The 24,280-nt window shown below is 34.6% G+C and overlaps 1 protein-coding gene across 1 annotated transcript; it reads right to left on the bottom strand.

The window, feature by feature from the left end:
- Positions 1 to 874: 874 nt before the first annotated feature.
- Positions 875 to 4,734, bottom strand: LOC133705659 (TORTIFOLIA1-like protein 4). Its single transcript, XM_062130978.1, has 5 exons — positions 3,744 to 4,734; positions 3,414 to 3,522; positions 2,668 to 3,242; positions 1,771 to 2,217; positions 875 to 1,365 (listed from the first exon to the last, which is right to left on the bottom strand). Exons 1-5 carry the CDS (start codon positions 4,545 to 4,547, stop codon positions 1,354 to 1,356), a joined length of 1,947 nt encoding a protein of 648 aa, XP_061986962.1. The 5' UTR covers positions 4,548 to 4,734; the 3' UTR covers positions 875 to 1,353.
- Positions 4,735 to 24,280: the final 19,546 nt, after the last annotated feature.

Genomic DNA, 24,280 nt, shown 5'->3' with positions numbered 1-24,280 from the left:
CCACCATCATCATGCACCTTCTATACCATGTAGCGGTTAGATTTTGATTATTTGTTGGTAGCTCAAGGGACCGCTCTACCGCGGCGGTTCACCCATCGTTTTGCTATTTTTAAAACTTTTTTTTAATTAATGTTTTGTGATTTTAAAGTAATTGAAAATCAATTTGGATCTCAATGATATTCTTGCGGATATATCTTGAATTTTAAACTTGGAGATGTATTACATTACTTGTTTATGCCAGCAAGCTGAAAAATGGAAGCCACCAAACATGGGCTCTGATTAGGTTTGATTGTGACGTTTCTAAACTTCAAGGGTGCTCCTTGACAGGCCTGGCTTTGGTGGGAAGAAATCATAGAGGACAAGTGTTTGTTGGGAAGGCATGAAACACTAATGTTTCAGCTGTTTTAAAAGTTGAAGCCATGGCTTGTAGAGATGCCATGAAGACTGCGGTCAACAAAGCTTCAAGCAAGGTGATTATGGAGACAGAAGCGTGGTTTGTAGGTGATGCTTTTAGGGCAATTCTGGGTCCAAGTCCGTGGGAGATTAAGTTAGCTATTAATATGTTTTTGAATGTTTTGATATAATGATGGTAAAAATAATTTTTAAAAAATAAAAAATATTATTTTAATATATTTTCAAATAAAATATACTTTTAAGTTTTAACTCCGATCTCAACACTCAGTATTTATGCAGGAAGCTGAAAGCAAACATGGTAGCCGACTGGGTTTCTAGAGCCGTTAGACAGCTAAATAACTGTGGACTGGGTTCATGAGCCCCCCCGCCATCAAGGAGCTTTTGCATAATGACATTGCTAATGCTTCAATCAATGAATGCGTTGCATGTAAGAAAAGTGAAGTGAAGAATTATAAAGGGATTAAAAAGCAAAACTATCTTCTTTTTAAACAGCAGTATGGGTCTGTGACAGTGGTGCCCCTCCCCTCAACTGTTCTATCTTGAATAACTTGTTCCATGGTATACAACATGATTCTAGGAACAGGGTGGGTTTATCCCACAGAAAGATTCTTTATTCACCATACAAAGCAGTGTGAAATACTGGTCCCTGCACAGCTATAACTTCTCCGTCAGCAAATGGTGAAACCCAGTTAAATAAGAATCATTTATGGAGACTAGCTCTGGTGGTGTGTTCCTAAAGACAAGAGAAATCTGGATATTATTCCCTGAAGCCCGTCGTATAATCAGTGAGAAGGCAGTAAAAATCCAAGAGTTTCACATTTATGCACTTGTGGCCAACTTGATCTGTGACTGGCTTTTTCTTCCAGTGCGTTCAGCTTTAGGTTCTTATGGCCCTTGTCTCCCAGCTGGATGACTGTTATGAAAAATTCTTGTTTTCATTTAAGAGGAAACCTGATGGCACAAATGCAGATAATTAGAGAGATGGTCTAGAAAGCAGAAGGTTTTACTCTTGGCAACTTCCATTTCAAATAAATTTGTATCCAGAAAACCATATTTGCTAGCTCATACCGCGCAAATAGATAACTAAATCCATAGGTAAACTTCTAAAAATTATAAAACTTAGTGATATCAACTCAAATACATGCAATGAGGAACGCAGTAAGGATCTGTAATATTTAGATACTAGTTATTTTATGCATTAGAATTTGTAGTTCTTTGCCATCACAACACTTGGTCAAGATACCAAACCTTGGGGGATTTACTCGATTGATGTTCAAAATGATTTAAAAAAATATGAACTTGCAAAGAGAGAATTTGAATACAGTAAAGCTAGTGTAAGATCAGATATCTAATCACCTGCTGCATAGGTTCATCTCGACTTCTGTTATTTGCCATTTGACTTGTACAGAGCCCTGAACTCTGCCTATTTACGCTGGAAACATCTGCCAACGTATCCACAACAAATCCACCCATACTCTGACGCTGAGATCTTTGGCTTCCTGGGTTGTATGTTTCAATGCTAGCATTCTTAACAGGAATACTGCAAACAGAATTCAATGACTGAGCGTTCCCAGAAGAAGAGAACCTTGAAGTAGAAGAGCGACATTCTGTTCTCCTCCAGAGCTTGGAACTTAAGAATTCTGCACCAGGAAGCTTGCAACATGTGTTCTCTACAGAGTCAGTTCTAGGAATCCTTCCACTTGATACTGCCAAATCATATGAAATTTCATTGACTGCCATCTCCAGGCCGTGAACACGTGTCTCGAGAGAATTTATACCACTCTGGGAGCTCCCCATGAATCTCTAAATTCAAGAAAAGATGAGACGATTGAAGTCAGCAAATAACTTTTCATCATTTTAGCGCCCTAGTATTTCCACTAAAGTGCTACATTGCCAAGTTTAGCAAACCATAGGATACACAATAATTGGACGTTCAAGCATAACAAAGTAGATGGATGGTGACATGTTGACCCACGGCAAGGGGTTAACTCTATTCAGTGAGGGGAAAGAGTTGATTGTTCCAAATTTCACCATTAATTGGAGACACCGTAGCAAATTACATGTAGTGAAAGCATGCGTTATCTCATCTGGGCAATATGTACAAATAGAGTGGTAATGTACAGACTACAGAGCTAGCAACAACATGCTGTAAGCAAACTGAGGAAATGAAAGCCTTTCTTCACAATTGGCTAGAATGACTTGTTAGGAAGAGAGGGAGGCAAAGAGTGAGAGATCAAAATTCTCATGTTGTACCTGGAGGAGGTCTAAAAGACTGGATTGCTGGTTTTCAATCTGAATAAGTTGTTCACGGATCAAAGACAGATCCTCGTAATCTTTATGGTTCTCATAGAAATCTTCAGTAGACCTGCTCACTTCAACATCTTTGCTGTAACAGTTTTCATCCCCCTGAATTGGCACCACCCGCGACCCAGATTTCAAACCATCATATTTGTGCCGTTTGTCAACTAGGATACTACTGAAGAGGACACGTTTTGTTTCTGGTGTGGAATTTGTATCATCCACATTCTGCCCTGATCCCAAAACTCCAGAATCATGCCCTGCAACATCACCACAAGCTTTTCCTGGTGGAGTAGCGATTTCAATTTTCCAAGCTGAATGTCTATCATGGCTCAGCTTATGAGACGTTCCTGTCTTTGAATTGCTGTCATTGCTCTTTGCCGGGCTTTGTTTTTTGGCAGCTGTCATGAACAAAGCATCAGGAGGAGGGGACCTATTTGCGGGGACTGTTTTCTTAGATAAAGGAGTTTTGAAACCGATGTCTTTGGAATTTTTGGAGGCGGTGGAGATGCATATACCAACAGCATTATCTGGTCCATGCCAAAATCCAAGAAAAGCATAAATTGATGATGTGAATTTAAACTTAAACTAAGAGGAGACTAACTTAAACTTCAACGCCATGCGCGCTAAATTATTGAACCCTTCTGAATTCAATCGTAGTAAATAAGATTACGAGGAGAGAAAGAAGAAGAAGCTGATACCTATAGAAGAACATGTAGATTGAGATGGAACTGAAATTTCCTCAGAAATGCCTGGCACCTCCTTCCACAACTCCAATGTGCGATTCATAGTCTCCCTAACCACCTTCACCTTTTTTTTTATACACACAAATCGTATCAGTACGAAAATTCCAACTTTCAGAATCAAAATCTATTGCCACTTTTCCAGCGATTTAATTTAATTTGTTTTTACCATTCAAACTGTAATCTCTTCAGTTAAAAGAAAAAAGAAAAAGAAAAGCTTGCAACCTGTTCACAATTTTCTCAGCAACCAAACAAGTTTTAAGAGAAAGAAGATAGATAATATTATACCTTATCAAACCTCCTGGTCTCTAGAGAAGTCAAACAGGTAGCTTTATGTTCCTTCGCCAACTTCTTTTCCATTGACGCCACCTTCCCTAAGGCCTCAGCAGCAGCTTTTCTGGCTGTCCAATCTTCACTGCTCAAAAACTCAACCAAACACGGGACTAACCAATCTAAAAGCCCCTTACTTGACGCCCCACCGACGCCAACAATGCTCCCAATCAAACTCAGCAACGCCGCCTTTGCTTTAAACCCATCTCCCTTAACCAGCTTCCCAAGCCTCGGCAGCACCTTCCTCAAGTGCTCCACCTCTGGCTCTGGTGCTGCCTCTATGGCCGATGCCAAACACAAAGCCGCCCCTATCTGAGCGTTGAAATCCTGGTCAACAGTCAACAAGTCAATAAGCGGCCTGGAGAGAGTTGAGAAGGGGGGGTCGGTGATCTGAGAAGACATGGCCGAGGTGGCTTCGACGCAGGCAGAGCGGACTGCGGAGTCGGGGTCGCGAAGTCGGCGGGTGATGGTGGAGATCATTTTGGAGAGGTGGGGTGAGAGAGAGTTGCCGTGGGAGCGAGATAGAAGAGTTAAAAGAGAGACGCATTGTTTGCGGACAGGAGATTTAGAGGAAGAATCAGTGTTATGAATGCAGTTTAGGAAATGTAAGAAAGAGTCTGGAGTGGTTAAGTTCTTAGCTATGGACTCGAGCTCTGTGGCGGCGACAGAGAGAGTGTCGCGGTCGGAGAGCTTGTTGAGACAGGCTATGACACGGTGCTTGAGATCGTTGGTAACTGCTGGTGGTTTCTGGGGAGGCGACATTCTTTATTTGTTCTTTAATTTCTTGGCATTGCTGTTGGTTGTGGCTGGTGAATTTGGCGGGTGGGTAGGCGGTGGTGAGATGGCGCATGCAACTTAATTTTGCAAGTTAGTTGGCACTAGCATTCAGAAAGGTGAGAGAGTCTCTTTGAGTGAAATGCGAATGAATGAATGGATTGATCATCGAGGGATGGATGGATATTCATATTTAAATGCTTCCCTTTCGCACTTAATTTTTATTTTATTTTATTTTATTTTATTTTTCACTCTCCTTTTTCTTACTATGGTTAGATTTGATTTTGGCTTATATGACAGTTATTAAATCCAAACATTTCCTCAGCAAAGTTAATATTTTGTAGAAACAAAAATATTATCATTTTAATAAAAAAATAATAATTCAATAATCCAATAATTCAAACCCCTTCTCGAATCGGTATGATCCCATAAATTCATGCTCCACATCATAAAACGGGTGCTGGTACTCACAGAGAATTTTCCAAGGAATAAAATGCTGGGAAATTTGTCTTGTAAATTAAGTTTCCATAGAATAATTAAACTGCTGGTGGAAAATAATTCGAAAGGAATAAGAAGAAGAGGAGGAGGAGAAGCAGATCGGTCAAACCAATGATAAGGATCCTTCCTCTGGATTTTCAGGTCCTGCCCACATGGGATGGGCACATGGGAGGGAGGGAGGTCTTCAGACCCACTGGTTCAGAGTTAAGACATAACCAAACGAAGCAACAACATGCCTTGTCCGCACTATGCTCTCTTTTGATTGTTTTGGAACCAATTAACTTGTTAGAAGAACTCCACTTTGTAAGTATTTATCCCCTTTTTTTTCACTCTTACATAATAAAAATACACTCTGCAGTTAGTGTTTGAGAATGAAATGATTTCTGTTTTTTTTTTTAATACGCTTTACTTGAAAAACAATTAAATTAATATTTTTTTTATAGTTTTAATATGTTAATATTGAAATTGAAAAATACTTTAATAAAACATATTGTATAGCAATATCGACGTTCCATTTCTCTATTTCCACTCTTATCCAAACTACTACTTGCTAAACTTGCAGCAGAGATATATCCAACTAGAAGGGTGTGCGTGTTCACATGTTCTGATTTTAAAAGGTAACCTAAAAGTTATTATATATATATATATATATATATATATGATAAAAATAAGTTTAAAAAATCAAATTAAAAATATATTTGATAAAAATAACCCAATACAATTTTTTTTGAGGAATACAAATTTTATAAATTATAGTTAAAAGTTAAAAAAAATTTAATTAAATCAAAGTTTCAAATTAACTATATATAAAAATCTTGATTAAATAAAAAAAATTCTAACCAAACATATTTATGATTTTTTAAAAAATTCATTTTTTTTTTTAAAATAGAGTAATTTATAAAAGTTATATAAATAAGATTTACGTGTCAAAGACACATTTATAGTATTTCCTTAATATTTTTCACCTTAACTGCATACTCGTGTAATAGACATGAGTACAAGGGTGACCAGTCCTTTTATGATGATAATATTTAATTAATGCTTCCATCTATACAAGATTTTTTATGACTTGGAGGTTTTGGAACTACGGTAAATGGTAATTTTAAATAAAAATATATTAAAATAATTTTTTTAATTATTTTTTACACTAATACATCAAAATCATTATAAAATACTAAAAAATATAAATTTAATATATTTTCAATTAAAAAATATTTTTTAAAAAAACATCTCAAAACAAAAAATATATCAAATTTATCCAATTAGAGTTGAGAATAATAAAATGTGTTGGGTTGTGCCTTAGCCAACCTTCATATTTATATATACGCGGTAGAACACGGCAGTAACTGTATGAATTACAACATTGGAATAATCCTATATTAATTTTCTATTATGATATATACATGCTATACATTCTATAATATGCCCTCTTAAGCTGAGGGTGAGGGATCGACCCGAAACTTGAACCGAAAAGCAGTAAAGGATGCAACAGGAAGTGGTTTAGTGAAGATATCGGCAAGTTGATCCCGAGAAGGAACAAAATGAATCTGAATCTTTCTTGGCAATGCGGTCGCGGACAAAGTGATAATCCACTTCAACATGCTTAGTACAAGCATGGAAGATAGGATTTGCTGAGAGATAGGTTGCGCCAATATTATCACACCAAATGGTAGGAGCAGAAACTGAGGGAACCTGCAGATCTGTTAACAAGTATTGAAGCCAAATGACTTCCACGGTATTATCAGCAAGGGCTTTATACTCAGCCTCAGTAGAAGAGCGAGCAACTGTGCGTTGCTTGCCGGATTTCCAAGAAATCGACATTTGACCAAAAAAGACAAGATAGCCACCTGTAGACTTGCGATCATCAATACTACCAGCCCAATTTGCATTTGTAAATCCATGTATAGCAAAAGAGGAGCCTCGAGTAATATGAAAACCATAAGATGCCATACCTTTAAGATAGCTTAGAATACACTTAACAGCGGCCCAATGAGAATCTGTAGGAGCGTGCATAAACTGACAGACTCTGTTAATAACAAAACATATATCTGGACGGGTGAAGGTAAGATATTGAAAAACACCCACGATTTGATGAAATCGTGTAAGATCAGAGAATGAGTGATTCAATAATATAGTGACTTTTAAAGGGGAGACTGGAGTATCAACAGGTTTGCAGGAAGTCATACCAGCTCGGGTGAGGATGTCAAGAATATATTTATGTTGACGCAGTATTAAACTCATACCGGTAGACTAAACTTCAATACCCAGAAAGTAGTGAACAACACCTAAGTCACGAAGCTTGAACTCAGAGCTTAGTAACTGTATTAGGTGATGAAGCATAGCAGAGTTGCTACCCGTAAGCAGAATATCATCAATATATACCAGGAGATAGAAGTTATTAGTACCATCAGATAAGATAAACAGGGAGGTGTCAACCTTGGAAGCCCGGAAACCAATGGAGAGCAAAAAATCACTTAGATAAGTGTATCATGCTCTCGGTGCCTGATTCAAACCATACAATAATTTGTGCAATCTCCACACATGAGATGGAAGAAAAGAGTCAACAAAACCTAGAGGATGTTTCATGTAGACCTCTTCAGTAAGAACATCATTGAGGAAGGTGTTATGAATATCAAGCTAATGAATCTTTCAATTTCATGAAACCATGATAGAGAAAACCAATCGGACGGTGGCCTACTTAATAACTGGACTAAAGGTTTCAGAATAATCAATGCCTTCCTGCTAGGTAAAACCTCTAGCAACAAGGCGCCCTTTATAGCGCTCAATACTACCATTAACACGACGTTTGATCCGAGACACCCATCTATCGCCAACAACGTTCATCGAAAGATGAAAGGGAATCAAAGACCAAGTGCGATCAGAGAGCAAAACGACGATCTCATCACATATAACATTATGCCAAACTGCATACCGGTCAGCATCAGAAAATGCAAAAGGCTCAGAAAAGGGAGAATGCAGTACCCGTGTGGAGGCAGAGGTTGTGGCAACTGAAGCAACCAGATTTGCTGCCTTTGGCTGCCGCGGTTTGAGAATCATTGGATGTCTGTTCATTGCTGGTGGAGACGCAGGTGAAGATTGTGGCAGTGAGGAGATCTGTTGCAGCTGATAAGAAGATAGATCAACCATAAGTTGCAAACCAACTGGAAAGGTTGATGAAGAAGCAGCCGCAAGCACTGGACTTTCAGCAGAGAAGGGGCTGTAAGCAGAGACCAAATCTGCAGGAATACTGGCCAAGGAGGGCGAAGCAAAGAAAGGACTAGAGAGTGCCCCAAGACCAAGAGGAGATGAGACCAATTGACGAGCTGAATCTGCATCATAATGGTTAGATAAACAAGTATGAGATGATGCCCAAGAGATGGGTTGAGGTTGTGGTCGGGTGGCTTTTTGGAGCGGTAGAGCTGAATGCTGATGGTTGTTGGAATTGGGTAGTGGAGCAGAATTGGAAAGGTGACAGTAGCGGGTTGGGTGAGGGTTGTGTTTGCGACCTTTGCAATCTGTTCAGAATTATCAAATAAAAACACATGTTCATGGAAACGGACATGACGAGAAATATAAATACGGTGAGATGCAATGTCAAAACATCGATAACCAAGATGCGAGGAACTATAACTAAAGAACACACATGGAAAAGAACGAAAATCCAATTTATGATTATTACATGGATGCAAAAAAGGAAAACAGAAACACTTAAAAGTACGCAAAAAATGATAATCAGGAGACCGTTGAAATAAACAATCAAACGGAGATCGATGGGCAAGAACATGAGGAGGCATGCGATTTGTAAGATAAACAGAGGTTTCAAAATCATAATTCCAAAATTAAAAGGTGTTTTACATTGCCTTAAAAGAGTAAGACATGTTTCCACAACATGCCTATGACGACGCTCTACTATGCCATTTTGTTCATGAGTGTAAGGAAAAATCAGACGATGATGGATACCAACGATCTAAAAAAAGGTAGACAGTTTGCGGTATTCATCGCCCCAATCAGTTTGAACAGATTTTATTTTTAATGAAAATTGACGTTCAACGAAAGTCTGAAATTGATGAAAAACAGAATAAACATTAGACTTGGCAATGAGAGGATAATACCATACATATTTAGTATAAGAATCAACAAAGATAACAAAATAACGATAGCCATCTGAAGAAAAGAGGGGAGCAGGGCCTTATACATCACTAAAAATTAATTCAAACAGAGTAGAAGTTTTATGACCCGTAGGTCCTAAAGACAAACACGAGGATTTTCCTAAAGGACAACTTTGACATTGAAAATTAAGATGTTTGTTGTTACAAATGATCTTATTTTTCGAGACTAACAATTGAAAAATACGTGAAGTAAGATGACCTAGTCGACGATGCCATAAATCAGCAAAGGCATAAGTGCAGGGAGACCAGTAGGCTTGAGGAACTGACGTGACAGAAGACTTGGTCAGGGCATAGAGACCATCTTTACTCTGACCTGAGAGAAAGACTTCATAGATGTTGAGATCCTTGACATAAAATACACGAGGGTGAAATTCAAAATAAACATTATTATCAAGATAAAATTTCTGAACAGAGAGTAGAGGTTTCGTGATTGCAGGAACATAAAGAACATTATATAAGGTGAAAGAACAATGTGGTGTATATATTTTTGTATGACCGAGATGAGATATAGGAAGGCCCTTATCATCACCAATATGCAAATTATCATTACCAAGATACGGCTCTGAAGTAGTCAAGGTGGCAAGATTAGGTGTGACGTGTTGATTGGCACCGGTATCTGGAAACCAATCAATGGAACTGGTTGAGGAGAGATTGCGCTGCACCAGATTGGCAGTAGGCTGTTGGCCATAACCTTGCTGCTGGAATTGAGGACAATGGGGAGCGGTATGGCCAAAATTCTGACACAGTTGGCAACGTGGATCTGCTCCCTATTGCGTTGCTAATTGCCCTGCTATGAGCCTTGTCGACTGTCACCGAAGGAGGAGCTTTGGAAGCTGCGGTGATTAGGTCTGGAGCCAGCAAAACGGTTGCCTCTGCTGTTGGATTGGTTGGGACGCCAGCCACCATTGAAGCGGTCCCTGCTGCGGCCAGAATTGCTAAAGGTCTGGCGTTGCGCAACAAGGGCAGACGGTGGAGTGCTGGGTATGGGCAACAAAGGAGCATGTATGGCAACTGAAGATTTGTGAAGAAATTCATGCGTGAGGAGATGACTATGAAGATTTGCATACGATAAAGGTTTGGCCTTGGTAATAAGACTTGTAACTAAGTCTTTAAACTTTCCCTGAAGACCACGAACACATATAAACTGAAATTTTTAAGCGAAACTGGTCGGCCAGTAGCGATCAATTCATCAAATAATGCCTTAGCTTTTTGTATAAATTGAGTTACTGATTCATCACCCTGTCGAAGATCCTGAAGAGAGCCATGAAGTTGCATAATATGAGAGTTTGAGATGGAAGCGAGAGCTCGCTCAAGAGTGCGCTAAGCAGAATAAGAGCTTTGGCCTCCAACAACAAGATGCAGAACTTCTATGGATATGGAGGAAAGAAGAGCACTCAAAATAAGTTGGTCATGTTGTTTCCAGCGAAGAAAGAGCGGATTTACCTGAAGAGAGGTACTATCTCCAGCAAGAACATGTGGAGATGGACATGTGTTGGAGCCATCAACAAAATCGAAAACTCTTTGACCTAGGAGATACGACAGCATTTGCATACGCCAATATAAATAATTGGTGTTTGTTAATTTGAGGGAGATGACTTGATGAGTGTGAGACAGGGAGATGATGTTTGCGGCAACAGAGACAACAGTTGCATCAGACGTAGGCTGCAAGAAAGGAGTATTGTGGGGGGGGGGGTTGAAGAGAGGTTGTTCACCAGCTATGGCAGAGGAGAAAACATGCGGTGAGGCAGCAGAGGAGCCGCTGTAGGAGAAAAAGCTTGCACTGTCAGAGAAGAATATTGGACTACTGGTGCTGCAGAAGAGGAAAAAGTATTGAGCGGCTGTTCCATTGCAGAGGAGGCTGTGAGGAAAGTGTTTTAATTATTTTAGGGCTCTGATACCAAGTTGAGAATAATAGAATGTGTTGGGTTGTGCCTTAGCTAGACTTTCTATTTATATATACGCGGTAGAACACGACAGTAACTGTAGGGATTACAACATTGGAATATTCTTATATTAATTTCTTATTCTGATATATACATGTTATACATTTTATAATAATTAGATACACAAAGCTAAGCAAATACCAATTGTTTTCCCTATACAAGTTAGATTTTGGATTTTAGGGTTATTTTATAATTTTATCTAGCTTCATGAGGACTACCACATGTAATGCTATTGTAATTATTATTATTATTATTATTAACATAAACAAGGAGATTGGAAATCCCAACTTGAAATCTTGAGGTCAATACCCATATACTTTTAGAGCTAACATCATTTTACTTGTAAAATCCAGACCTGCTCAGTGAATCAACTTGATTTAAAGCTTGAATTAGTTTGTGTTAAGAATAAAATAAGATAAAAAATTGTCTTGTATTATCCAATCAGAAACCTAAATTGATTTACGATCTAGTTAATCAAAAGTAAAACCCGTTAAAAACTCATCTAAAAACCTATTAAATATTATTATTTTATTTATCAAAACAATGTTATTTTAATTTTTTTAAAATAATTAACTTGAATTACCTTTCCGAACCCAAATCCAGATCAGTAGGCAGATCCATATCTATTAACTTGATCAGGAGAGCATCTTATAAATTGGAAAGCAACAGGTACTTTTACCACATGCATAAATAGCGCAGGTAAAGGTAAAAACTGGAAAGCAAAAGATACTTTAACCATCTGCATACATAGCTTGAAAGGAAGAGAGAAATAATTATTATATCTACGTTGCTAATCAAGTAAAGAAGAGCTTAATGTGGAGCATGTGAGGGAGACACGGGAGACAATATTGTGCAAGTGATCCAAGCAGTCCATCACGTGATTCCGAGATAGGATATTCAACGAGCTGAAACGAAAAGAGTTTCTAGTTAATGCAGGAACATGATTGGAGATGGGATGAGTGTGGATTGTAGAAGATGCCTTGCCTCCAAATTTCATTTTCTTGCCGGAGTAGAATTACTAGCATTGAGCGTTCCCGACCAGTCACCTCTACAAAACTCTTCTTCCTCAGGCAGAGCCTGCCTGCACAATACACACAGATTCCAGGACCCAACTGGGGTCCAACATCCTCGTCGATATTAATAATTGTTTCGAACCACCGAATCCCATCCATTTGATCGTTTTACTTCAACGATGACTTTTTTGTGTCACGCATAGGATCCTCCATCCATAATTAATGGCTGAATAGTGAGAGATGGGCATTAATTGTTAGTATTTAATGAGATATAAGAATAGTTAATTATCACATATCAACCAAATTTATTATCATTGTAAATACGAGAGGATCCTCCGATCTCTTCTTTATTACACTCAAATAATTTTACAACAAAGATTTGAACTCTAAACCAGATCAATTCTGAGTTAATTTCTTTTCCCAGTCGACCTATCGGACCAAACTGGGTTTAATCCCAAGTTAACTTATTATATAAGCTCGATTGTAATAATAAATGGTTTGAACTTGGTGTATAACCTAAAATGTAGTAACAAAATGTGAGTATGTGACACGGAGGTATGTTGATCATGGTGATAATTGGGTGAATTTAGATGGGGACCCGCCATTTGCAACATAGTCAACACCCTGTCCATCTAAATTATATTGGCATTAAGCAGCAATATTGTCGCCATGGCACAGTCACATCCGAGCTTTTCTCGATAAAAGGAAGTAGAGAGAAGGCTAATTAAGTAGGTGTAAAAGAATAAAGATGCCCCCGTGAATCAAGTTAAAAATGCAATAATGGTAATCTGAGCATGGAAAGAGCACAAGTTCTTGGCAATAATGTTGCTTTCCCTAATTTGAAGGGAGGATGGTGACACAAAATAGGTTAGAATCCATGTGACCTTTGGTGTCAATGGAAAAAGCTTTGTCATCTTCTGGCCTTGTGTTGTTGTTATCGAATTGCGGCGATCCTTGTTAGACGCCAACAAGTTGCTAGTTGGCCTTGGGCATAAGAAACATAGCGAATTACGTTTGATATATCCTCAAGAAATCTTGCGATCACACCCCAAGTTGTCTGTCTAAATTACAGACAAGGTAGGGCTGGTGAAACGGTAGGGCAAATCTGAAGAGATTGCCTTATCTACCATTACCAACTAGGTAGCTAGCTAGCAGGTTTGAATATAACGGGCATAATTAAGACTGGGATCGTTCAGATAATTGTTGTTCTGCAGAATATTGAGTCCGTTTGAGACAGCTCAACCGTCCCTGGAATGATTATACATCTACTTTCGCGTAGATTTCATTAACTTTTGGAGGAAAATCTTGCTTCAGATGTTGGAGATTTAGCTAGGCTCTTGGTTGTCTAGAAGGTATACAAGATGATAGGAACTTATAAAACAAGCTCGATTAGCTCCTACAAGAATATTGTACCTGACGCTTAATTACATAGACATGCATGCAGCCATGGGATGCTGCAAATGAAGGTTTTTACCTTGTAGTTTTCATGCCCACTAGGGTGGATTTTTCAAAGGATAGGAAAGACTGGTTATTTCGGTTGGTTCTGAGTTTTATTTCCGTAATCATTTATCGGTTTTTTGATTTGTCAAAGTAATCTAAACCTTATTTGTGAAGATAGTCTAAACTTCAACCCTCGTATATTTTGTTAACGTTTTGAGAGAGAATATAAGCTAGAAAAATGAATGAAAGTAGTCCCGCTTTCAAATAATATTATTTTATTTTTTATATTTTTTAAAAAATTACTTGACATTAATTTTTTCGAGTTTGGATAAAATCTGGTTAAATTACTTAAATCATTTAAAACCTGATTATAACAACTGAATTTTATAGGGTAAATATCTTACAAACATGATTGAAACACTGCTTAACATGTTCGATTGTTTTGAAATTCACTTCTCCAAAATAACTGCTTGGTAACTGTTAGAAATTATGGAAACTCTCTAGAAAGTGTTCATTTCAGCAAAGTGGGTGCAGAAAAAATTAAATAATTTATTTTGAATTAGATTTCATTCCACACTCTAATTTGGAATCGGAGTGGACCTACAAATACGGGTTCAAAAATTCAAAATAAAATAAAATTAATACATATGTTTAAAAACACAGCATAATTTACAGCACAAGCAACAAAGGGGATATTAAAAACACGCTAAAAAAGGTTTTTTTTTATTACTTTTCATCTCCCCACACCATATTATAAATTATACTAATTTTAAAAAATTGATCCAATCCGCAGTTGCAGTTTCATAGGGACACCAATTTAATATATCATAAGAAGGTGTAGGATAAACAAGAAAGGATATCTAGTAGATAATAAGAAGGTGTAGGATAAACGGTGCCGTGGTCCATCTTTATGTTGTTTGAGTGCAAGGCAGACCAGACCCCATTTGATAAGCTTGTCCTTGGAGGATGAGATTGAGGCCGAAATGCGACCAAAAGCATCGAATTCTCGTGTATGTGTTTTCCTTCTCAAGCGACCGGAGCACATGCAAGCTCGAGTGTTGGGAACAGCAAAGCCAAGAGGATATGGACATTATTGATGTAGCTAGAGAAATTAAACCATATTTAGCCTATCACACAAAACATTCCCTTCTCGGACACCACCCCTTCTTGCCACTGATTAGGGCCCTCTGGTCCAATCTATTATCCTAGCTCATGTGTTCATGCTGGGAAATCCAGGAGCTAACATGGTCCATTGTTATCAAACCTAAAGTGAGCAGTGCATTATTCGAGATTTAGAATTTGTTTGGAGTTGTGATAGGTGAGTTGGTGGCGGTTTAAAATATTTTTTATTTAAAAATATATTAAAATAATATTTTTTTTATTTTTTAAAAATTATTTTTAACATTAACACATCAAAACGATTTAAATACATTAAAAAATTTTATTTTATACAAAAAAATAAATTTTAAGAGAATGCGGTTTACACCATGTTCCCAACATGCTATAATAATTGAGTTTTAAAATTCATATTTGAATTTTCTCTAAAGATTTTTTTTTAAAAAAAATTATATTGCTTTAATTGTTTTTTTAATTAAAATAACCTTGTTTCAATTAATCATAGTTAACTTGATTGGACAAGTATCGAAACCATTAGATTCTCTTTCTCGATGTCTCAAGATCTTACACTGAATTTGCTTACCGAGAGCCTAACCTCAAAGGAAACATGCATCATAAATTGTGATGATGGTTTCACATTTTGGCATGAACCTTAAAGTTCATATGCAGATTCATGATGTATTGATCGATCATATATATATATATATATATATATATATATATATATATATATATATATATTGCAGCTAGAGAAACAGATTGGGAACTGTTACCTCCCTTCTGTTTTGGATAAGCCTTGTTCATGTAATTAAGAGCATGAAGTTCTTGAGAAATTCACGTAATTGCAATTTTTTAAGCTTCCTTAGCTGGCCTCCAGGCCCTCGGAGGCGCACATGGGGAGCTTGTATTTTGAATGAGAAAAATGTTCCGTTGACAGAATCAGCTCCCGAGCTTGCTAGTTCATCTTATATATAATTGACTAGAATCATGTGCTAATTGATTAAATATGTTCCTTTTCAACGTAAAATTTCTGAATTTTCAAATTTGTTGGATGGTATTCAATTCTTTTTTTCGTGGGCGAGAATATTGGGATGGAGGTTCCAGAGACTTTTACTTTCTGAATCTCCTAGTTAAAATTGTTGGGAGGAGGGATCACAACAACTTTTTTTTAACCTTATAAAAATTCAAATTATTGGTGTTATTACAATGACAATTGATATCGTGATTAAAACTATATTTAAACATGTTTCAAAAGCGTAAAGTGTATTTGATTTAAAAATATTAAATTAATATTTTTTAAGTATTTTTAATAATTTTGATAAGTTAATGTAAAAAAAATCTAGAAAAGAATGATTAAACACACACTACAAAGAATTATTTTGAAGTTAGAGGGCATCTTTCTGGGTGTGGTAGATGCTGCTTTTTAAAGTGTTTTTTATTTTAAAATACATTAAAATAATATGTTTTTTATTTTTTAAAATTTTAATATCATCGCATTAAAACAATTCAAAAACATTAAAAATAAATAATTTAAAATTAAAAAAAATTAAAAATTTTTAAAACACCACTTAACCATAATGCAAACAGAGCTTGTAAAAGGCACGACACAAATATCTCCCCTTTTCTTTTAGGAGATTGAACTCCTTTATGATTAGCAAAAGTCTTTCATGAAATCGGTGCCACAGATATTGTTTGATTTTGTGTGGTTTAAGACATAACAATTTATACATTGTTTGGCTCTACTATATATGTACGGAAGTGAGAGAATCTTCAAGCCCCACCACTAAAATAACATTACACGACTAATAATATTCTCAAGAGTTTCTGAGTCAGCATTTTAATTAAACACCATCCTGTTCATGTTATTCACAGCTGTAGCATGCTCACACACTTATAATCACTTAATTGTCTTAGTTATCTTATTTAATTCATTTAATCATTTTAATTAACTTACCCTCTATAAACAATATATATAATTACATCATGTTTAGCTAGGAAGTACTCTGTCGAAGAACAAGGAGTTGGGATTTTGGTTCAAATCCAATTCTTGGCATCCAAAAAATAAAAAATTGTAGAATTGAAATGAAACTTATTTGTGAGAATTTATTTTTTATTTCTGGATCAATTATTTCAGTGTCACTTTAATTACTAGAACCAAAGTGATATTTCACAGTATGAACGTCTTTATAGATCTTATCAAATTAATGCAGAGAGTCCTAGATAAAAGAAGAAAAACAGATAACTATATTCTTTTCAACAAAATGAAAAACTAACTTTTTCATATGAGTTATATCCATATATATATATATATATATAGAAGAAATGATTATTTTTTAGTAACTCCTCTAAATACTTGAATCAGGTCCATCCCTTATGAGTTAACCAGGTCTAACCTAATAACCAACATCTCTCACTTGCCCATGAATGACTGAATTTATCTAATACATTATATTTCAAACTTGCACAAGAATTTCATACTTTGATGAATAGACTGTGTGACCTGATATGCACAGTGAAAGGAGCTACAATATATAAACCTAATATAGGCCATATAGGAGACATCAACTTATAATTAATTATTCTTAAAGTCTACAAATATACCCTAAGCATTTTTAGTTACACATGACTGAATTTAAATCAATCCCTCAAGAATTTCATACTCAATCAATCCATACAATTACAAGTATTCTAAATCATGTCAAATTTATTCAAGTGATATGATCTCGACTGGTGAATACAAGTAACAGGTGTAGAACTAAAATTATTTTTTTCTTTCATACGAATTAACTCGTTTTCCTAAGATTATTCTTTTAAGTCGAATCATTCCATAATCATAAGATATACTAATAAAGTAGCGATCACTTCTTGATACAGTCAAAAGTCACAAAGGGCAAGATTTTGAAATCTTAGATATTATCTTCAGGACTTACATAATAAAGAAGCGGGGATCCATTCTTTATTCCTATAATAGTCGTTAGCACATGTAATATGAAATGCATGCTATAGTGGAGCTTACTCTTTTCTTTTTTGAAGACAAAGAGTATGTGTCGTTACTCTCCTTGTTAGAGGAAATACATTATACGAGTCTTAGTCTTGTCATAGAAAAAAACAGACTTCAAATCAGAAATTCTCACTTGCTCATTGTCATTAGTGGCAGATGAATAATTTCATACTCGACTTCAATCATAATAGACACACGAAAGGTGAGAATTTATTCATGTCGATTTTTTTATTTAAGAATCTCATCTTGGTCTTAACCAATGTGACTTTTTAATAATTACTTTGAGTTAAAATTGCTCTCATTGCGTCCAAGTCGCTTATTGAGCATTAAAACTCAAATAGTCTCATCTCTACTCACTTTACAAGCGCTAGAGATGATTACTCATGTGAGTGAGTCAATCTAAGTCTATCGACATACTTTAAGAAATTGTATTATACGATACTCATAATATATTTCATATAATAAATAACGAATAACATGATATACTAATGACATTTATTCATTATTCAATCATTGTAAGTCTTTGTATGATCCTTTTGACAGTCATTCAGTGTTTCTAACCAGGGTTTGATTGATATTAGCTAACCAATCCAATGACATAACATATATCGAGACGTGTGCACATCATTGCATACATCAAACTATCGATGGCACTGTTATAAAGTACTTTGGACATTTTTTCTTTTTCTTCTAGAGTTTTGGGACATATATTAAGGCTCGGGCTTAAGCTTTTATCAACAGAGGTGTCCATTGGTTTGCTATCTTGCATGTGATAACGCTCTAACATCTTTTTTATGTAAGTCTCTTGAGTTAAACCCAAAAGCTTTTTAGTGCGATCTCTAATGATTTTCACACCAAGAACATAGTTGGCCTCACCCATGTCTTTCATTTCAAAGTTGATGATAACCACCTTTTAGTAGCATCAATCATCTTTTTGCTATTTTCAGCTATTAAGATGTCGTCAACGTATAATAACAATATTATAAAATTATTGTTATAATGTTTTAAATACATGCAATGGTCTTCTTCCATCATTGTAAAACCATTCTTAAGATAGATTGATGAAACTTGACGTTACATTGTCTACAAGCTTGCTCAAGACTATATATGGATCTTTTAAGCTTGCAAACTTCATGCTCTTGTCCTTTAATCTCGAATCTTAAAGTTTGATCTATATAGATCTTCTTATTTAGTTCTCCACTAAGAAATATAGTTCTAACATCCATGTGGTATAACTCTAGGTCCATATGTACAACTATAACTAAAATGAGGCAAATTGAAGTAATCCTCACAACTGGTGAAAATATATCTTCATAATTAATTTTTTCTTTTTTAGTGTAGCCTTTCGCTACTGGTCGAGCGTTTTAATGTTCTATTAACCCATCTGTCTTATGTTTAATTCGTGAACCAATAGATCTATTGGTTCACAAACACTTCTACAAGGTTAAGATTGCTTATGATCTTGCTCCATAAGAGTAAGAATAGATAAAATGTCACTACCACTATTTATATGAGGATTAAGAGTGTATTCGAAGTCCTCTATTGAATGGCTTGTTGTGCTATAATCTAGATTTTTCATTTCATATAATTAAAAATCTTTATTAACCTCACCTATCATTGAAAAATCCTTTTCTAAGAATACAACATCACGCGATTCAATCTTCATCACTCTTCCATCAGCTTTTCACCAATAAATATAAATCCTTTGGAATGTTCAGAATATCTTATAAAAATACACTTCTTCCCCCTAGGACCAAGTTTCCTATATTCATGATAATTATTGTGAATATAAGTTGCGCACCCCCATAAATACAAATAACTTAGATTAGGTTTATTGTTATTTCATAGTTCATATGAGGTAGATGAGACATATTTAGAGGGCACTCAATCAAGTATGTAGGCAGCAATTAACAATGTGTCTCCCTAAAAGAAAATTAGTAAGTTAGCATACGTCATCATTGACCTAACCATGTCAAATAGGGTCTTATTTCTCATTTCTGCTACACCATTTTATTGTGGAGTACAAGGAATAGTTAGTTGTTTAGCTATACTTTTTTATCATAATTTTTTAAAATTGTTTAAATAGGTATTCATGTCATCGATCAGTTCTTAAAACTTTGATTGTAATGCTTAGTTTATTCTCCACAAGATTAGTGTATTGAATAAAGCAATCCAATGCTTCCGACTTATGTGAGATTAAATAAACATGACTAAATCATGTGAAATCATCTATAAATATGATGAAATAATTTCCTCCATATCTTGCCCTCAAATTCATTGGGCCATAAATGTTTGAATGAATAAGTTGTAATGGACTACTAGCTCTTTTAGCTTTGCCAAATGGTAATCTAGTTGCTTTTCCAGCAAGGAAATACTCACAAACATGCAATATCTCTTTGGTAAGTGATCCTAAAAGACCAGCTCTTGTCAATCTATGTAATTAGTTATGCCTAATATATCCTCATCTAGCATGTCAAGTTATGATATCACTATTATTAGTAATGTTGGAATTTCGAACAACATAAATAGAAGCATCATTATTAATAGATACATCAATGATGTCTAACATCATAAAACCATTTAATACAAAACCAGAATTATAAAAAATATTATCCAGATATATTTTTACGTAATTACCAACAAACACAATATTAAAGCCCAATTATAGTAAAGAAAGAACGAACACAAGATTCCGTCAAACTTCTAAAGCGTAGAGTACATCATGAAGATAAAGTGTGCAACCTCCCCGCAAATCCAATTTGCAGGTACAAATGCCAAGCATAACAATGGAAGCATTATTCCCCATGTATATGTATATATTTCCTTTTGAAATTTGATAAAATTTCACAAAGATTGTTCGATCCCTTGCTATGTAGTCGGTTGCTTCTGAGTCTACTGTCCAAAAAGGAACAAATTTAACAAGCATTAATCAATTGCTAACATATAAGTTAAAGGGATGATTATGGTTAAATATTACATTTGGCTTATAGCAATCACTAGCAAAGTGACCAGGTTTACCACAATTGAAACAATCCATATTCTTGCCTTTTTTACCGTCGTGTTTCTCACGTTTGCGCTTATATCCATTACTACTTGCTTTTATTCCTTTCTTGCTATATTTGGGACCTTTACTCTTACTTTTTTTATATTTAGAGTCATATGCTCCACTTATATTAGTCTCAGATATGAAAGCCTCGTTTACAGGCTTCTCAGCGTGAAGTCGATCTTCTTCAAGCTCGACATGGTGAGCAACATCATTAAATATCTTGATGTTGTCATTATAGGTAAGGTTAGCATGCATATGTTCCTAATTGCTTGGCAAAGAACGGATAACAACTTGAACTTTTTGTTCATTAGTTATCTCATGCCCAACATCCTTTAATTCATTGATCATGTTAGACATGACTGTAAGATGTCGTCTCATCATCTGATTTTTTTGCTACTTATAATAATCAAATTTGAGGGTTAACTGACAAAGTTTAGTAGTGGAGGTTCCCTCATACTAAATCTTTACTGCATCCCAAATTGATTGGGTTGAACGATGCCTTTAAAAACGTAACATTATATCATTTCTCATGACTGTAAGATGTCGTCTCATCATCTGATTTGATCCTTGCATTTATAGATTTCATATGCTTCCATATCAAGCTTATGTTGAGCAGTGTTTTCTTACTCAAGCTCAATCATCGGTTGTGTGATTGTTTCCAGCATTTTTTGCTCTTCCAAGAGATATTCAATCTTACGATGCTAAACATCATAATTCTTTTCACTTAGTTTGTCTTCATGGTTCAAATCAGCAATAATACTCTTAGATGCAATCATATTAAGTGTTGTTGACACCAATTACACATATTGGTATCTAGTACAATTTAAATGATATTTATTCCCACTCCACTCTAAATTAAATAAATAATAATTTAACACATATAATAGAAATGAAAAGAATGTTAAACACTTAATCAATTTTTATTTGTATAGTCTAATTATTATTGAAAATTTAAATGAATGCAAAATTATAGTTATTAGTTTCAACTAATAATTCTCATTGATCAATTGCAAATATTTTCATATACATGCATATAATGTAATTAAAACTTAAATTACATAAAATATGTAGTTCAAAATAAACAACCAATTATCTTAACAAAAAAAAATATAAAATTAAGAATAATAAATTTCATAATTATTTTATATTATAGGTACGTAAGTAGGGTCTCCAATTATATCATCTATTTCATCAAAGTCATCTCCTCCAAGTTTATTCTGCTCAAACCATAAAATGAATTTAGCAAAAGCATCCAAATGACATGCGCTTTTTCCAGTGTATCGTATATCCTTTTTGGTACACTAACATTCCATTTCAAACAACATTTTATCAATGAGATTGTTGAATTCTAAGGATTCCAACCTATATTCCAACGATTGTCGTACTATCATCCATTCCTCAAGTAGAGAATTAAGAATGATTAACATTTAATGTTTCATGTAGAATTCATAAACATCACTCATAGCCAATCTACTCATCTAAGGATATATATAATCAATGTGCTTTTGAATTTTATAAATATGATTTATGGTATAACCCAATAAATAATCAATTTGTTGTTACATATCCACTACAGCAATAAAATTCCAAAAGCACATAAATATTATAATCAATATTTTAATTACAGCATGTATCATTTTTTTTTGTTATAAGCTAAACTGGCACCACAATTAATCAATTTATATTAACAATTAATCAATATTAACTGCCTCTCTCACATTTTTTTAACTGCCAAATGGCGGTTGCACATCTGCCAAACTAGATATGTTGTCACGTTTTCTTTTAATTACCAAATGACAGTTACACATATGCCAAACTAGATGTGTTGTCATGTTTTATTTTTTTAACTATCTCAAGTGTCAAATGACAATTGCACATATGCCAAACCAGTTGTGTTGTCATATTTTTTTTAACTGTCAAATGGCAGTTACACATCTATCAAACCAGATGTGTATTTACTTCATTTGGCAGTTGTGCCATTTAAAGCAAATTTTCAACAAACATAATTTTTTTATTTTTTTAATTAACAAATAGCAGTTATAAAACTGTCATTTATTTGACCGAAAGGTCTTTCTAATTAATGATAGAAAAAACAAAATCCTAACCAAATTATAATTATTCATTCTCCAATGCTTCATCAAATTTGAATGATAATACATCTAATAAAGTTTTGTCAATCCAAAACTCAACGGAAGCATTCTTTCAACACATGATATACAATTAAAGTTTATGCAATAACATATGTATTGAAAAAAAAAAGATATTTTAAACTATGGTTCTGATACTAATGTAGAATTGAAAGAATACTTACTTGTGAGAATTTACTTTCTTATCATTAGATCAATTACTTCAATGCCACTTCAATTACTATAACCAAAGTTTTATTCTATAATATGAATGTCTTTATAGATCTTGTCAAATTAATGCAGAGAGTCCAAGATGAGAGAAGAGAATGAGATAACTATGTTCTTTTCAACAAAATAAAAAAACTAACCTTTTTATATGGGTTATATATATATATATATATATATATATATATATATATATATATATATAAGTAGAGAAAGTAGTTACTTTCTTTAATAACTCCTCTAAATACTTGGATCGGGCTCATCCCTTATGGGAGGATTAAATCTAACCCAATAACCAATAAAAACAATATCATATACTTTTAAATTTTAGGAAAACATTTCATAAAGTTCCTTAATCATAAAAAAAAAATATAACTTGAAAAGTATCAAAAGTGTACTAGGCATTTTCTACATTGCCTTTGGAATTAACTAAGCATTTTCTAGAAAACTTTTTTTCAAAACAATTTCTTTTATTTTTAAAACAATTTTAGTGTGTGTTTTGTATTGTGATGTATAGTGCTTTTCAAAAGTGATTTTTACTTGAAAATGCATTAAAATTATCCATTTATTTTTATTTTTGACATCAACACATTAAAACCATAAAAAATCAATTTAATACCTTTTCATATCAAATATACTTTTAAAAAGCACCAAATAACATTTAATTGTTTTAATACAGATATTAAATCAGGTTTAGATGGCCAAAGCCAATGACCTTCGATCTTTTTGAGGTCAAATGGTCCTCAAAATGTTGTGGGTGGTGTGATGCCTCATTACGATGTTCTATGCACCCTTTTCTTTTCAGTTTCTAGCTCATACACTAGATTGGTAGCCTGCGCGATACTGCAGGATGTACCATTTTTTAACCTGAAAAATATATTCAATAGATGGTTGTGTTTTAAAAAAAGCAAGAAAAATTTGATAATCAAGTTAAACTTTGATTAATTTGATAATATGATAAAAATTATAAGGCGGCAACAACAATAAATAATTTTTTTAAAAAATATTGTCCTGGGCAAAGCTGGGTTAACACGCGAAACTTGTGGTTTGACACATGAGATCGTGATAACCTTTGTAGAAAGATGATATTAGCAAAAATTATTTGTAAAAAAGAATTAAAAATAAATTAAATAGCAATCAAGAG

Source organism: Populus nigra, chromosome 10 (genome assembly GCF_951802175.1).
Source record: "Populus nigra chromosome 10, ddPopNigr1.1, whole genome shotgun sequence".
Classification (NCBI taxonomy): Eukaryota; Viridiplantae; Streptophyta; class Magnoliopsida; order Malpighiales; family Salicaceae; genus Populus; species Populus nigra.
The sequence above is the reverse complement of the archived record's forward strand: the minus strand, read 5'-3'. Positions and strand labels throughout refer to the sequence as shown.